This window comes from Corvus moneduloides, chromosome Z (genome assembly GCF_009650955.1).
Source record: "Corvus moneduloides isolate bCorMon1 chromosome Z, bCorMon1.pri, whole genome shotgun sequence".
NCBI classification, from domain to species: Eukaryota; Metazoa; Chordata; class Aves; order Passeriformes; family Corvidae; genus Corvus; species Corvus moneduloides.
In genome coordinates, this window is record NC_045511.1 from 42,359,384 (window position 1) to 42,375,656 (window position 16,273).

At 41.8% G+C, this 16,273-nt stretch overlaps 1 protein-coding gene across 5 annotated transcripts; it reads right to left on the reverse strand.

Annotated features, from left to right (window-relative positions):
• Nucleotides 1-1,325: 1,325 nt before the first annotated feature.
• Nucleotides 1,326-10,782, reverse strand: CZH5orf63 (chromosome Z C5orf63 homolog). Of its 5 annotated transcripts, XM_032097002.1 has the most exons (6): nt 10,691-10,782; nt 8,946-9,076; nt 8,229-8,334; nt 6,168-6,288; nt 3,426-3,482; nt 1,326-2,649 (listed from the first exon to the last, which is right to left on the reverse strand). In XM_032097002.1, exons 4-6 carry the CDS (start codon nt 6,285-6,287, stop codon nt 2,470-2,472), a joined length of 357 nt encoding a protein of 118 aa, XP_031952893.1. In that variant the 5' UTR covers nt 6,288; nt 8,229-8,334; nt 8,946-9,076; nt 10,691-10,782; the 3' UTR covers nt 1,326-2,469. The 5 variants fall into 5 exon arrangements, with proteins under 5 accessions (XP_031952893.1, XP_031952890.1, XP_031952892.1 ...); XM_032096999.1 differs by lacking the exon at nt 8,229-8,334 and having other exon boundaries at nt 10,691-10,781; XM_032097001.1 differs by lacking the exons at nt 8,229-8,334; nt 10,691-10,782 and adding an exon at nt 10,408-10,657.
• Between the last annotated feature and the right edge of the window lie 5,491 nt (nt 10,783-16,273).

A 16,273-nucleotide genomic window follows, 5' to 3' on the forward strand; every position in this document is an offset into this window, starting at 1 on the left:
AAAAACCTGGGCCCTCTGAAACCATCTCAAATCACAGAAGAAAAGCAAGTGGCACTTGCTGATACAGAGGTAATTGAGACCTTTTATTTAACAGTAACCTGTGGCACAGTTAGAAGTTTGGCTGTAGCAGCATGAACTGCAGAAAGTACAGAAGTTTTTGTCTCTAGAGCCCTGTTCTTCTGCTAATGGTGATGAAAAACACTGTGGATCGATGATCTGGCTGAACTTACCTCAAGTTCTCTGCAATAAAAATGGCGCAGGTCTCCCTCCTGGGAAATCTTGGATAGTTTCAGACCCCAAGCCGAGTTGATTTAAGCTACCAAGCTGGAAAAAAGTTTTAATTTCTTACTCCCCACTCCCCAGAAATTTTTCATCTTGGGGAATACAACAAAACTGTATTGCAAATGATTTGTCAAATGCTAAGGACACTGCAGATGAGGCTATAAAGGAACAGCCCATTTTCACCACAGCAGATCAGCTGACTTCTTATTAAAATTATACTCCAAAACTTAGAGTCTGTAACGAATCCTACTGTATTTCAGTTTGCTGTTCCAGCCGGGCATTGTGTCTGGATTCTTCCCTCTGTGGAGCCACATCTGTGAAGTGAACCTGCTTAAAGCCCTAGTGATTAGAAAAGACTGAATATCACCACGATAAGAAAAGAAATGCAGCAGGTAGGGATTTGTTTCTTTGTTAAAGAATCTGTTAAGTAGATCAAAAACACCAGAAACTTTCTCCAGTCTATTGCAGATTGTTTAAGTTAAAATAGTTGACTTTTCCTAAATCTGTCATTCTCTTCTTCCTGAAAATATGTCTAACTTGGACATTTTGTCTCCTTCACATGCCTACATTGCTCTAATGCAACTGCAGTAATCCTTGATAAAATGGCATTCTTGCCACATGATAAATGGATTTGCAGCTGTGCTGCAGACAGAACTGAAATGTGAAAAATGAACTTTTCAGTGTTAGGGGTTAGCAATAACTGGATCAAACTGTGATGATCATTCTATAGATACAACTCCAGTGAGAGTGTGTAGTCTTTAACCAAGTGCCCTTAACAGTAAATGCCCTATTTTCCATTACAAATTATCATTTAGGATAGACTCCTATACTTCTTCAAGGAAGTCTCCTTCATACCTACAGTCTACACGTGCTAATCATCTTTTAAACACTGATCCTGGCAGGATGCCACATGCCCACCAAAGTCACTCTATCAGTCACCTCAGCAGCTGTGTAGGGGAGAGAAAATACAACAAAAGGCTCGTTGGTTGAGATGAGAACAGAGAGAGATCACTCACTCATCACTGGCACAGGCAAAACAGAACTTGACTTAGGGAAATTAGTTTATTACCAAGGAAATCAGAGTAGGGTAAGGAGAAAGGAAACGAAATCTTAAAAAGACCTTTGTCCCACCCATCCCCTCTTCCCAGGCTTAACTTCACTCTCAGTTTTCTCCTCCTCCTTCCGCTCTGTGGTTCAGGGAGATGGAGAGTGGGATTTGTGGTCATTTTATTAAACATTCTCTCTGTCCTCCTTGTGCTCTTCCCCCGCTGCAGCGTGGGGTTCCTCCCATGGGAGAGAGTCCTCCACTAACTTCTCCAGAGTGAGTCCTTCTCACAGGCTGCAGTTCTTCACAAGCTTGGGTCCCTCTCCACAGGCAGCAGTCCTTCAGGAGCAAGCTGCTCCAGCATGGGCGCCCCACAGGGTCACAGGTCCTGCCAGGCAACCTGCTCCAGTGCAAGCTTCCCACCAGGTCAGAGCCTCCTTCAGGCACATCCACCTGCTCTGTCATGGGGTCCTGCAAGTGCTGCAGGGGGATCTCTGCTGCCCTGCTAACTTCCAAGGGTTGCAGGGGCATAGATGCCTCGCCAGGGGTTTAGCACAGGCTGCAGGGGAACCTCAGCTCCAGCAGCTGGAGCAGCTCCTCCTGCTCCTTTTCTGGCGTTTGTGTCTGCAGAGCTGTTTACTTCACATATTCTCACACTTCTCTTTGGCTGCAGTGGTGTTCTGCAGGGTTTTTTGCCCATCTCTTTCAATCTGATATCCCAGAGGCACCACCAGCATCACTGATGGGCTCGGATGCGGCCAGAGGGTCCATCCTGGAGTCGGTGGCATTGGCTCTGCTGGACACCAGGGAAGCTTACAGAATCTTCTCACAGAAACCAGCCCTGTACCACCCCCCACTTCCAAAACCTGGCCATGCCAACCACGTATAAACAGAATTTACTTCATCTGCTGTTACGGAGCAGCTTTTATTCTGTCAATGAAAAACCAGCCCACGAGAGCAAGAAATGAATGGTACAGAAAAGGTGACTCCTGCTGCAGCTCGGCTGGGTGATTATTACACAGTAGAACAAGTCACTCAAGTTTTTCAGACTCTGATACCATATGATCTAAGAAATTTAAGGCCAGATCATGAATATGGTTCTTTTCACCTTTCAGATCCGCACCAGAGCAGCTGCATTTTCTTCACTGGTTTCCATCACTTTGCAGCTCCACCTTCCTAAGTCGGTCCTCAAACTTCCGAGTGTCGACTCGATGCTTCATGAGGAACTTCCCATTTAAGTGAAAAACAGGTATGTCATATTTGTATTTTTCATACCACGCTGAGTTCTCTGGAAGGGTAATATCCACCTCCTGCAGAATAAACTGTGACAGAAAAGAAATATGTCAGTTCCTGCTGGACACTGAAAAGCAATACCTGCTTGTCTTCTGATCAATGTTTTCCCCAGAAATGCAAGGCTGTTTTTTTGAAGCTTTTGGGTTTATTCTTTGTGTTGTAGATAAGTGCCTGTTTTTTTGAGTACAAAATATATGTAGCCACAACCCTTGGCTGCCTCTCCACAAAGGAATCTCTCCCTAGCCCAGGATATTCTTGTTCCACTGTGTGGAACCACTCTCCTGTGAGCAGCAAGCTCAACAAACATGCAGCTGGGAACAAAACAGCTGCCTGTCAGGCAGCAGAGTGCAACAGCTCTTAATGCTTCCATTAAAAGTTTCATCCTTCAACGGAGAGATCAAAACCTGGTTGAAGAACGGCAAAAATTGCAGTCACACATGGTTCAAATACTTGAAGCCCCACTTAGTAACATCCTTCTCAAATTCTATCATTACTTGCCTCATGAGAGTTGCAAACTCCTCCTTCGGACAAGGCAACAGCATTTACGAAAGGAGTGTTTCCAAGAACTACTGCAACATGTTGGATACCAGTTTAGTTTGCCAATACTTATTTGAGTAGCATTGTCACAAAATGCTTTTGGATAATGAGTTTTATGTAAATCAGTGCTGAAATCATCTTGAAGAGGTCACCCATGAAAGAATAACAGATGCAAATAAACCCAAGCAATTTTCTTTTTACAAAGCAAGAATCCTGATTAACTGTTTTTTTCCATATAGAAAACATATACAGTATTGCCATACATTACCCTTCTTTTGTATGGCTCAAGAACTTCTTTTGCTTCATCACACAGAGGGCATGGTTTCTAAAGGAAAATGTTCACAGTAGGTTAAAGCATGCAGTAAACCACAGAAGTTGTATGTACTGTAAAATAATACACACAGACAGGAGCACCCATTACTGCAAATGCAGGTTCCCTCCCCTGTACCAAGCACCCTGTCCTAGGGCTTTCTGAACCTTTACTTATCAGTGCAGTGTGGGTGAAAAAAGACAAAACAAACTATCCAGCCACTGAATTTAATTATTTTTCATTTGCTATCCCATTTCCCACGGAGGAAATTAACAGTCTTCTAAAAGCTGATCCAAGGGAATGATCTGAAGGGTCCTGCAGAGACTCCTCGCTTTGGTCAGCCATAAATATTCAAAGCACTGTTGTCACCAAATGAAGACATCTGCAGGTACCATTGCACCCAGAGGAGGAATGAGAGAGTCACACAAGTAACTTCCAGCCTGTCTCAGATCAAGACACTTGGCTCAGTTCAAATGGGAAAAGAAGGCAATTTAAGATAACCCGTGTGGCTTCGCCTGGAAGAAATTAGGCAGGATCCTCCAAACTGCAGAGCTGGAAGGAGAGTAACCTCCAGCAGGGAGAACTGGCAAACAGCTGCAGTGTTTTGACCTGTGACAGGGTAAAAAAAAACCCTCACACTTTTGAAAACTCCCTCATTTTCCACTGCAGTTGAACATCTGAGTTCCACTGATCACGCAGTCTGTAAGTGAAGAAGCAACACTCATGAAGGCATGCTGCTCCAGTGTTTGCAACAGCAGAATTTGGCTATAATTCACATAGCAAAGTATATGGAGGTGAACATGATGGCTCTGTCCCTCTGCCCACAGCTGGAAAAGACCTTCTCCTCTTTCTCCCACTGAAAAGTCTTCCTAGGGCTTGTTTAAACGTAAGGCTAACATGAAACAGCTACTTTTTATTTGCTGCATTGAATTACTTAGGATTAAACACCCTACTTTTATTCAGATCTCATCTAAATTGCCTTTCCCGTGGCACAGACAAGTCCTTGTGCTCTGAAAACCTATGCAGGATACTAAAATTCTGTGTTCTTAATGGTTCTGGTTGCTTTTGGAGGGTATACTGGTGACTGAAAGGAATGACCTAGAATCCTGCACATCGGTTTTGTAACACACCAGGCTCCTGCCAGTCAAAAGAGGTCACACTTGGTTCCACTAGGCCTGTGGACAGCTTTCTAACATACCAGTCACATAAATGCTTTTGACAAAGTCGGCTAACTTTTAGGAAAAAAATATGGTTTTACTCTCATGGCAAGCTCAGGCACTAGACAGTACTGGTTTAAAACCAAAAGTGAATTATTTTAACAGCGAAATCTTTTTCAAAAGTACATTTATATAAGCAGTTGTTGCACAAATGCTGGGGTTGTCATAAAAGGGGACTGCAAGGGGAAACCTGTTTGATAGTTTCTATCAGTGTATTGCAGAAGTCACAGCTCCCTTCTACTTTTTCCTCCTCTTTTCTCCTCATTAAAAATAAGGAGGAGGCAAAAAAGGGTTAATTAGCATAAGCTAACAGTGTGGATTAAGTTTTTTTTATAGTCTGCACTTTGCTTGGCAATTGCCAGTGAACATTTAAAGTTAAAAATAAACATTTAGAGCTAAAGCCACTTTCAACAAAAGGCCATGTTAGAGAACTGCTGGAAATCTGCTATTAGAAAATCTGATTTCACACAGTGCCTTACTAGCTAGGAATTTTAGGACACAAAAAGCTTTTTTTTCCAATAATTAACCCAAAGGTAAGAGCATTATTCCCTCCCTTACTGCATTTGAATTATGAATGAGTTGAGGCTGAACTGGGCAGGAGGAGACAAAGCTGCAACTTTATAGTTATGACTATTAAATGGATGTTGACCTATTATTTTTAACCTATTCATTTTTCACACAGTTTAAACACTCCTGTATGGTTGGTGATGGAATGAACAAACATTCATTCAGTGCAGCAGGAGGAAATTATTTTAATCGTATTTAAAACCACTATACAGATGTCAGCACTCTCAGTGCTTTGTAGTTACTCTCCTCTTGAGGGCTGCAGCAACCACATAAACTCAGCATAACTCACCTTGTGCCATCCTCTATAAAACTGCAGAACTAGGCAGGTAATAATCAAAAACAATTAATGGAATGTGACAGTCTGTAAGTGATCCTTCCTGCTCATCTCATTTTCTGAATATGCCTAGGAATCCTTCCTGCGCTTTTATCTGTTGCCAATAAAGCAAAAAGAGGGTAAAACAAAATCTACTCTTCCCTCACGTGCTCCCAACACTACTTGGATACATTTTACAGTCTCACAGGTAGTGCTGAAATTAAACATAGGCACTTTGAAGAGCCTGCTTTGACTGTTGATGCTTGTGCTTGGCAGATTATGTATAACAATTCATCTCTTTTCTCCATTTTCAGGGTGAAACACTGGCAGCTGGACCAAATCTTCAACCAGTAAAAGAACCATAGAGTCACTGAGGCAAAAGGGTTCTGAAATCTTTGTTGGTTGCTAATTCTTGCTTGCTACAATGAGAGCAGGACTGTGCTGCAAAGCCTGGTGTGCAGAAACCCACAAAGTAAAACACCCAATACTACTTTGAATGGGAGGGAAAAAAAGCAAGGACAAGCCATTTAATCTGTGATTCCTGTGTATCAAAGCTGATAAACACACGGCCTTGCCCAGCTTTATTGTGTAAACAGTTCTTACCTTGGTGAATAAAGTCAACACTGGCTTATTTGCGCCGGCTGAGCAGAGCTGTCTCCCCAGAGGGCTGGGTGAATGCCTGGCTCGTGGCAGGGCTCTGCTCAGGAAACAGAGCACCATCATCCTGTTCAGGCAAGAATAAAACGCTGAGTTGCTCTGTGCCAAGTTATAGCTCATGAAATTTAATGTCAGGGTAAATGCGATGCTTCTGTCGCGGCTCTAAAATATGCACAATCAAAACATTCTCCCAGGGTTTTTATGCTCACGGTATCAACGCATTCATCAGGGAGATGGTTTACTATGTGGCAGGCCAGAAACACTGTGCAGCTCAAAACCAGCAGTTCCATTAAAAAAAAAAAACAAAACACCAAAAACCAACAAAACACTTATGTTTTCTTGTTGAAATGCCTCTTTTAAATTCCCCAACACAAATGCTGACAGAAATGCATTACGCTGTTCCAGCTCCACAGATGCCAGCTGGAATTACATATTTAAAAATGCAAAGTGCTGTGCTTTGAACCTCTGTAATCTTGCTGCTGTGTTTGACGTAGTCTACTTACCCGAATTATTCCATCAAAAAACTAATCTGTACCTAATCAGAATATTAATATAATGCGTTCTGCAGTGAGTACAAAGCTCCAGCAAGACAGTTTAACTTGGTAATATTAAAAGCATTCACACTGCCCCGAGTCCTTCCTGCAGCAGCAGATTGATTGCGGGATTTGCGGCTCCTTTGAGAGAGTTTAAATAAGTTAAGTGTTATTGAAGGATGCCATGTTGGAGCCTTGAAGTCACCTGTTCATAACATTCATAACAACACTGCTTCCTCCAAACTTTTGTCTTAATGTGACCTTTACAAGTCATTTTAGGACTGACGGCCAAAAAACACCCAGAAGCCAAAGGGAGTCTGCATGGTGATTACCAGCAGACATGACACCTGATGTCAGAATTTACACTGGCAAAATCAAACAAAATTGAATCCCTTTTTACCCAAAGCCAAACTGCTTCTGCCCAGTTCCAGGCCTGACTTACCTGTTGCTCTATAATCTAAAGCTAAACACACAGTGTGATGTCACAGTTTTAAACAGCTTAAGAAGTGAGCAGGATCACGCTGCAACCTCTAAGCAGAGTTTAGCATGTTCAGTAAAAAAGATCCCAGTGCTCTTTTGCTTCACTGGATCTCTCAGTACTAATATCACAAAGGTTTTTTTAAAGAGGGCAGTTTATCCAGAAAAACCACTATGGAAGAACACTGCAGTGGGCTCTAATGCTGTATTTTTCAGCCAAGAAAACAAGAAAAAATAAAATGGGTGACAGGGCACTGCTCCACCAATCTTCCTGCACAGCCAAAAGACAGCAGTTATTAGTAAGAGTCAGCTGCAGGGGCAGAGCAATAAACTTCCTGTCACTGAGCAGTGACTGGCACACCACACAGTGCCAAAGGTCACAGTCCTTGGCAGCTGCTGCATTCATTTCACTTAGCCAGGTGGAAATAGAACTGTTTGGGATTTCACATGTTATATGTAAGAACAAGCTTGAACCTTTTGGAAAAATGCAGATCTGGATGGCAGGAAGAGCCTCAGTCAGATGGGGAAAATTTTTAAATCCACAATAAATAGAAGTCCAGAATGGATGCAGTTTTGGCATAAAGTACTTGCAGCATGTTGGCCTGTTCACATGCAAGATAAAAATGGGATCAAACAAAATGTCTGCTTTCTGACAAGTTTTTTAGGAATTCTTTTATTGCCAGCCTAGCAAGCCTTCCAAGTGAGGAAGATACTCTCAAATTGTTTTGTGGATAGCAGAATGAATAAAGCCCAGCTTTCCATAATTCACATTCTCCCTTCACACACATATGTGCATAAAACAGCACCAGTTCAGTGCTATATAACCCCTGTTTTAGCCCTCCATGCTCTGCTCTCCTGAGGACAACTACCAAAACATCAGCTGAAGGGGAATGAATAAAACAATATCTGTACCTAATCTTTGAAACCCCACAAAAAGAAATCAGTCAGCAGTGCCTTAACTTCCTTGCCAATTTTACATAATTAGAAGCAATTCTACCTTTGGAATTCTGCAGCAAATCTTCACTGACCAGTACGCTACTGAAGAAAGAATCTGCTGTTTCCAGGGCTAGCAATAAGACAGGCTGGATGCTTTTACAAATAACCTAAAGAAAACAGAGTCCTGTCTATCTATTCACCTGAGTATAACAATGCCAAAGACACTAAAATACATAAAACTTCCCTTATGATTATTCTGGATCTCTCTAGACTACCCCCAATTATAAAGATTTGCTTGAGGAAAATTATGAACACATAAATGCAAAGAAGGATGCTTGCAAACTTGAGAATTTACCTTCCCCTACACCACAATGCTACAGGTTTAACAAATGATTCTTTTGAGTCTGGACGTGGCCCAAGCTCTCTTTTGCAAAGCCAAGTTGGACTCAATTCCTGTTAATAGAATTTCCATCACCCAATAAATCCTGATCTGCTGGAAAAGTAAGTTGTTACACTGAAACCATCCATTATTTAGATGAGATAATTATCTGTATAAACTTAATCTCTGCATCAATCAAGGAAAGACAAGCGTAAATGGTGTTTTTTCTCCAAGTATTTTAAGTAACAGGTGAAAGAGAATGGGGGGAGCAAGTAGGTGCAAATATCAGAATGCACGTTGATGGCATTTAAAACACCAGTCTCCTGTTGCCCTTCATTCAAAACCAGCTACGGCCATCAAGGAAACTAAATTTTCTGGCAGTCTGCTTTTATTACCTACCAAGGAAATGCTGAACGGGAAAATAGGTGCCACAGCCACAGACCAAGGAGCCCCCGTGAGTGGGGACAGCAAATCCTGCAGCTGTGGAGACCCCCACAGAGCTTTTACCCCACCAGATGTTCAGAGGAGGTCTGCAAAATACAAGAAAATCTTTTTGCCCATGCACGTAGAAGTCTTCCAGGGAGAATCAGGTTCTTGCAACAACTCAAAATTCAAAGATACCATCAGTAATACCAGCTGCATCTGTGGGGTGATGTTACGCATCCATCAGTGCACGTTTCCACGCATTTTCTCCTCCAAAATACAGCAACCCAGGACAAAAGGCACAAGCACACTGCATTCCACCCCAGAAAGGATGGAAGAATCACTTCATCCCAATGAGCAACACATTTTGTTCAGTAATCCCTCCAGGAGTGTGTGCATCCCGGAGTCTGCTCCAGGGCCACACTCCAAATTTCAGATAATTTAAATTACATCCAACAGGTTGCTGTAATGGCCTATTCTATGTACTATATGGATGGCCCATTCTGAATAACTATATAGAACTTGCACAGAACAACAGACTGCTACCATAAGGTGAAGTTTGTAATGGAGTTTAAAAGATAATACTAATAATAGCATAATAGAGTATAAAATATATGTCATATATACTATATAACACAGCATGTAATATTTTATATGTAATCATATAATCACGAAATTATATTAGTATCTTAGATGTTACACATTACATCATATAACATCATATTACAAATATATCAATAATATTAAAATATTACAACATTTCTGGCATTCATTAATTTTAATATTTAAATAGAACCAATAGAAGGTGGTATTAATACATCATTAATACGTAGTATTGCTTTGCTGCATTGTATTGGTAATTATATTAATGATACTGTATATCATGTTTTATATATTATGTAAATAATACTGTGCATTGTTATATTATGCACATATATTATGCATATGTGTAACATGCATATTTTATATTAGTATTATATATATTATACATATATATATGTATATTTTATGTGTCTACATACATATATACACACCTATACATATATATACTCATACATACACGTATATTAGCATATATTAACATATTAATATATAAACATATATTAGATTATTTTTATATATTATATATGTATACATTATATATACACACACATATGCATACACATATATATACACATACACATATATGTCTGTATATATTATACATATATACCTGCATATATGTATAATTACATATAAAATACATAATAATATAGATCATACACATATATACATATAATAGTAATATGTACGTATAAAATATATATATGTGCGTATATATATATAAAATATAAATATATATAAATATATAACAATATATAATAGATATAATACAATAGTTTAATAAGAGTTTTAAACATGTCTACCCGGAAACTTTTGAGCTAAATGACCCAAGCACCTCCGGCGAGCCCAGCAGGGTACAGTGTATCCAGAGGCCTCCTCATTATCTCCCGCTGCTGCCGATACTTCCAAAGCTGTAACAACACCCTCCGCAGGATTAAGGAGCCCGGGTACAGCGCTCCGGAGCGGCCGCGGAGCCGCATCCCGGGGGGAGCAGCAACCCGTGGGAGCAGCAACCCGGGGGAGCCGCATCCCGGGGAGCCGCATCCCGAGGAGTCAAACCCCGAGGAGCCGCAGCCCGGGGCAGCCGCTCGGTGTCGGGGTCCCGGTCCCGCACCCACCTGCGGGAGCTCCGCCGGAACGCGCGGTCCGCGGGCGGGGCCGCGCCCGGCAGCGCCGGCTGTGACGTGACGGGCACGGGAAGGAAGCGACACAGGCTCGGGAAGCGCTCCCGGGGGCGAAGGGGGGGGCCAAAGTCCGCAAGAGACAGTAAAATTATTATTATTATTATTATTATTATTATTATTATTATTACTATTATTACTATTATTACTATTATTATTATTATCAACAACAAAACAACCCAACAATAACAATAACAACAATAATATCAGCACAAAGTTTTATTAGTAAATTACAGATTCGGCGTGGTAGTCGGTGTGTTAGTCTCTCAGCTACCACCTCATGCTAGGAGTGCATGGAGGTGGGGTTTGGATAAAGGGGGAGGGTGAAAGGGGAGAGAGGAAAAAAAAAAGGGAGATTAAAGATGGGGAGGAAAAAGGGAAGGAAGGAAGGAAGGAATTCGGAAGGAAGGAAGGAAGGAAGGAAGGAAGGAAGGAAGGAAGGAAGGAAGGAATTCGGAAGGAATTCGGAAGGAATTCGGAAGGAAGGAATTCAGAAGGAATTCGGAAGTAATTCGGAAGGAAGGAAGGAAGGAATTCGGAAGGAATTCGGAAGGAAGGAAGGAAGGAAGGAATTTGGAAGGAAGGAAGGAAGGAATTCGGAAGGAAGGAATTCGGAAGAAATTCGGAAGGAAGGAATTCGGAAGGAAGGAAGGAATTCGGAAGGAATTCGGAAGGAATTCGGAAGGAAGGAAGGAAGGAAGGAAGGAAGGAAGGAAGGAAGGAAGGAAGGAAGGAATTCGGAAGGAAGGAATTTGGAAGGAAGGAAGGAAGGAAGGAAGGAAGGAAGGAAGGAAGGAAGGAAGGAATACAAAGGAAGAAGAGAGAAAACAAAAGAAAGAAAAAGAAAAGTAAGAGGGAGGGAGGGAGAAAGAAAGGGAGGGAGGGAGGGAAAGAGTCAGTCCAGCTGATGGGATGGCCAGGATCCTGGGGACTTCGAGAGTCTTGCGTGGTCTCATATCCCCTGCAGATTAACCTGTGGCTGATCGCTTCATACCCACTCCTGTGCAGATGCTGCCTTTTATTTGTTATGTCGGAGAACAAGGATATTTGTCCCAGAAAGGTGCTGCCTCGCCTCCATATGGCCCCTTTTCCATTCTCACATCTTGCTTTTCCTCTCAGGCTCCCCATGGCCAGCAGCAGCAGCATTGCTCCAGTTTCCCCACCAGAGCACAATCCCAGCTGGCAGCTACCCCGCTTCCCTCACTCCATGCCCTCCATTATGTACCAGAAAGTGGGCAGCAGCCTCAAAATCTTCTCCTCCATCCTCCTGCAACATGGATTTTGGGCATGCACTCAGGTGGACGAAGGAATACCTCTAGAGATAATGGGAAAAATCCACGTTATTGGAGGGTATCATGAGAGCACAAAAGGGTCACAACAATGAAAGCACACAGGGAAAGAGCTGGGCTTGTTCAGTCTAGAGATGACCGAGATGGGATCTTATTAGTGCATATAAATGTCTCCAAGGCCGAGAGCATCCGTTTGACTACTCTGAGGTGTTTCAGTTGTTACGTGTGTTCACTTTCCTTTCTCCAGAGAAGTTTTAAATAAAAAATAGCAAGTGTTTACTGCTGGGCAACTAAAGCTGCAGGCTTATGTTCTTTTAGTGGCTGTATTTCTGTCAGGATTTTGGTTTTCCTGTAGTAGTTGTCCCTAGGCCGGGAGACAAGTATTTTGGGTACATGCTCAAGTCAGCTTTCCTTCTTCATCTGTGCTTTGAGAAGCACAATAGCATATAGGGGGAAGGCTCTCCAGGAGAGCAATCCTACCCCACTAATGTGACACATGTAATTAACTAGCATTTAAATTAACATCAGGGACAGTCAGCCCTGGATCCTAGTGACTCCTTTTCAGCCATTGTCTTGATCCCTGCTGTCGAACAGAGACGTAATGCTGGCAGGCTGACGCTGGCTGCTCACGTTTGCCCGACATCAGAAAATCCAGTGTCAGGCTTTGGCTTTGGCACTGGTACAGGACAGCCCTGACAAGCCTCACACAAGGGAATTGCTGAGCTGGCTCTCACCTGGCTTTTACTTTCTGAGAGAGGGTGGAAGGAAGACATTCAGAGAGAGGGCAGAGGCAGGTTGGAAAGCAGGCTTAAGTGAAGAGATCAGCATGCTCTTGACATCTCAGGTCTCAGATTAATTTTATCCCTCTCGCTCCCAAACCAAGACTAGCCTTTTCTGGGACATGTGTCTGAAATTCCCAGAGGAACCTGGAGGAGACAGGCACACAGCTCCCCAAACTGATCAGTTTATTTAAACAGAATTGCTGCTGAAAGTCAAGAAGGGATCCGGCTGTGTTCCTTCCCTGGTTTCAGTAGGATTGTCATGTTGCCTAACACAGTTCAATCAGCCAAATCACTGACTGGGCCTGGCAATTCAGAATTTACTTGCACTGCCACATGTGTTTATTTGTTGTGCATCCAGGTGTACCTGGTGTGAACTGTTTCCCCCTCAGATCAGGCTGTTTATAATATGGTGTAAGTGCGTAAAGAAAAAAGGAAAAAAAGTTGAAAAAGAAGGAAAAAACAGGAAAAAAAAAAAAGGGAAAAAAAGAAAGAGGTTTCTTTATGCTACAAACATCTGCTTTGCAATTAACCAGTTTTGTTTTGGCAGGTTTTTGATACACTACTGTAGATATCTGAGCACAAAATTAGTTTTGGTTTTAATCCAGTATTTATGACAAGAATCTTCTCAATCTTCATAGTGACAGATGCACACAGAATTACTACTTGGAGCATGTCTCACTGTTGCTGTGCTTAGGAATGACATGGATTGCTGTGAAGTTTGATATTTAAAAATGTGTTCTGAGATCTGAAAGAAGTGCAACTCCACACTAATTTTCATTATGGCACATAGCATTTCTTGAAATTTCAAGGGCATTTATGACTCAATGGTTAAATTTGCTGCATAGGTACCACATTATGATGCACAAGTCTTCATTTTTTTTTTTTAATATATTTCTTAAATAAAGTGTGGACATTGTTTCAAAGTCTGAGCTAAGAAAACCTTGTGCTCTGATGGATTACATTTAATTAGGTTCTCCTCCACACCTCTATTTTAGTTTCCTATATCATTTTGACTTAGAATCACCAAATCATAGGATTGTTTGGGTTGGAAGGGATATTCAGGATCATCCAGTGCCACCCCCTGCCATGGGCAGGGACACCTTCCACTATCCCAGGCTGAGCCCTGTCCAACCTGGCCTTGGACACTTCCAGGGATCCAGGGGCAGCCCCAGCTTCTCTGGGCACCCTGTGCCAGGTCCTCCCCACCCTCACAGGGAAGAATTCTTCCTAATAACTGCTTTAAATCTACCCTTTTTCAGCTTAAAGTTATTCCACACCTCAAATCCTGGGGCCAATTTTGAGCACCTCACTCCAAGGAGAACACTGAGGAGCTGGAGCAAGTCCAGAGAAGGGAATGGAGCTGGGGAAGGGTCTGGAGCCCCAGGAGCAGCTGAGGGAGCTGGGAAAGGGGCTCAGCCTGGAGCAAAGGAGGCTCAGGGGGGACCCTGTGGCTCTGCACAACTCCCTGACTGGAGGGGGCAGCTGGGGGGGTCGGGCTCTGCTCCCAGGGAACAGGGACAGGAGGAGAGGGAACAGTCTGAAGATCTGCCAGGGGAGGTTTAGGGCCTTAGGTTTGGATATTAGGAAAAAAACTCTTCACTGAAAGGATGATCAAGCATTGGAACAGGCTGCCTGGGGAAAGTAGTCATTTTGTATGGGTGAAAAGTGAAATTCTTATTACTCAAGTAACTTGAGTACAGAAAAGGTGACAAATCAAAAAAATAATCACAGCATCACGTACTCAGTAACTTCAATAAAGAGTGGAGGAATGTCAGAAAAATATATTAGAGAATTTGATTCCTATACGAGACCAAATTTTTGCTGTGAAAAGAACAGCTTTTAGAGATCTTAGCCTGAGGAAAAGCACCTTGAAGAATATCCTTTAAAAAAGACCACAATATGCTCCTTAAATGATGAATGCCAGTGGAAGAGCATTTTCATTTGCCTGAAGGACCTACAGAAGGGAAGAGTCTGCCTGCCCATGAACTTCCACTGTCTCCTAGCCCAAGGATTATCTGAACATCAAACATGGTGACACATAAATGACACATTGTGTAACAGCGATTTGGGCAGCACTCTGAATTTATTTTTGTATCTCATGTTTTCTATTGCAACATTGCCGTGGCAACACATGTCCAAACATTAATTTACTGAGCACCAAGAGAGCACTGGGTTCCAGGCTAAGCCAGAGCCCATTGGAAATCAATGCTATTCTTTCTCTTCCCTTTAAAAAGCTTTGGGTCAGGCCATTCTTGGTATGTTTGCGCTGAGTGCCAAGAAAGACTTACGTTTAGTAGCTTTTTTAATAATCAAATTTACGTTATACAAATTCCAGCTCAGTGGAGAGTACTTGAGGGAGATGGAAGCTTTTATGGGATCTAGGATATGCACTTATTTTCAAGCAAATTAAGGCTGGTCTGGTAGATGGTGTCAGCAAATGCCCTACTCCCCTCATCTTTGAGATTATATAGCCAAAGAAAAACGGGGCAGTGAAATAATGTGTATAATTTTGGTCCTTGTAAATTACGTGAGGGTTGCAGCAGTCACTTTGGTAACCAAAATTTTCCCATCATGTGCTTACTGTATCTTGGACTGCACATAAGTGACACGTGAACAAACGGTGTTTGTTTGACATTATAACATAAACAGCAGAAATTTCATTTTACTCCTGTACATTCATACCTTCTTCTTAGAAATATCTCCCTGTGCTTTACATGGTTTTGTCTCTCAAGGCAAAAAGAGCCTCTCCTTTTAACATCCTGCAATTCTCATCACTTGAAAAAACATTTGCAGTTTGAAAGAAAACGAGGGACAACCTTGAGTGTGAGGCTCTGCTATGGTCTTCAAATAAAGAACAATTTCTTTTTCAGGCTAATGACATACTCTTCAATGTGTTAAGTAATGAAGTACTAACTAATATAAAATGTGTTTCTTTTATTTTATCTCCATAATATGTGTTTCTAAAGGAAATGGATCTTCTTCTAATACCTCACGCTCTTAACACTTCAAATTAACGCAAAATATAGTTACTATCATGCAAAAGTTGATTTCTGCTGTTATTCCCAATTGATTACTTTATGGTGAAACACAAATCATATTCTGCCCCTTTGCTAAAAAAGCTAATAAGAAGTGTTAGAGTGTTAAAACTGTGTATTTTGAAATCCACCTGAATAAAAAACATGTGCATTTACATTTGAAGTTACAATTGTTTTAAACCTAACTACCTGATTAAAATCATCACGTGGTACACAAATTCTATTCACATGTTTTTTTTTCAGGGATATTTTGTTTCTTTCTGCTGTTTCCCCATTTGCTACCAAGTAAACAATTGACTGACTACCAGCATAATCTATACTATAAAGCATTGCCTTTAATGCCATGGACTTTTTTTGGTAAGTATTTTGTGCTTTGTTAAGTTTATAACGGCAGCAGTGTTGTGTTTTGTGTTG

What these genes read in the sequence shown, in the direction of transcription:
- CZH5orf63 (XM_032097002.1), bottom strand. Translation starts at nt 6,287, where the DNA reads ATGATGGTGCTCTGTTTCCTGAGCAGAGCCCTGCCACGAGCCAGGCAT. An exon ending in TGTTGACTTTATTCACCAAG is followed by an intron (nt 3,483 to 6,167) that starts GTAAGAACTGTT and finishes ATTTTCCTTTAG; the next exon opens with AAACCATGCCCTCTGTGTGA. An exon ending in TTGAGCCATACAAAAGAAGG is followed by an intron (nt 2,650 to 3,425) that starts GTAATGTATGGC and finishes TTTCTGTCACAG; the next exon opens with TTTATTCTGCAGGAGGTGGA.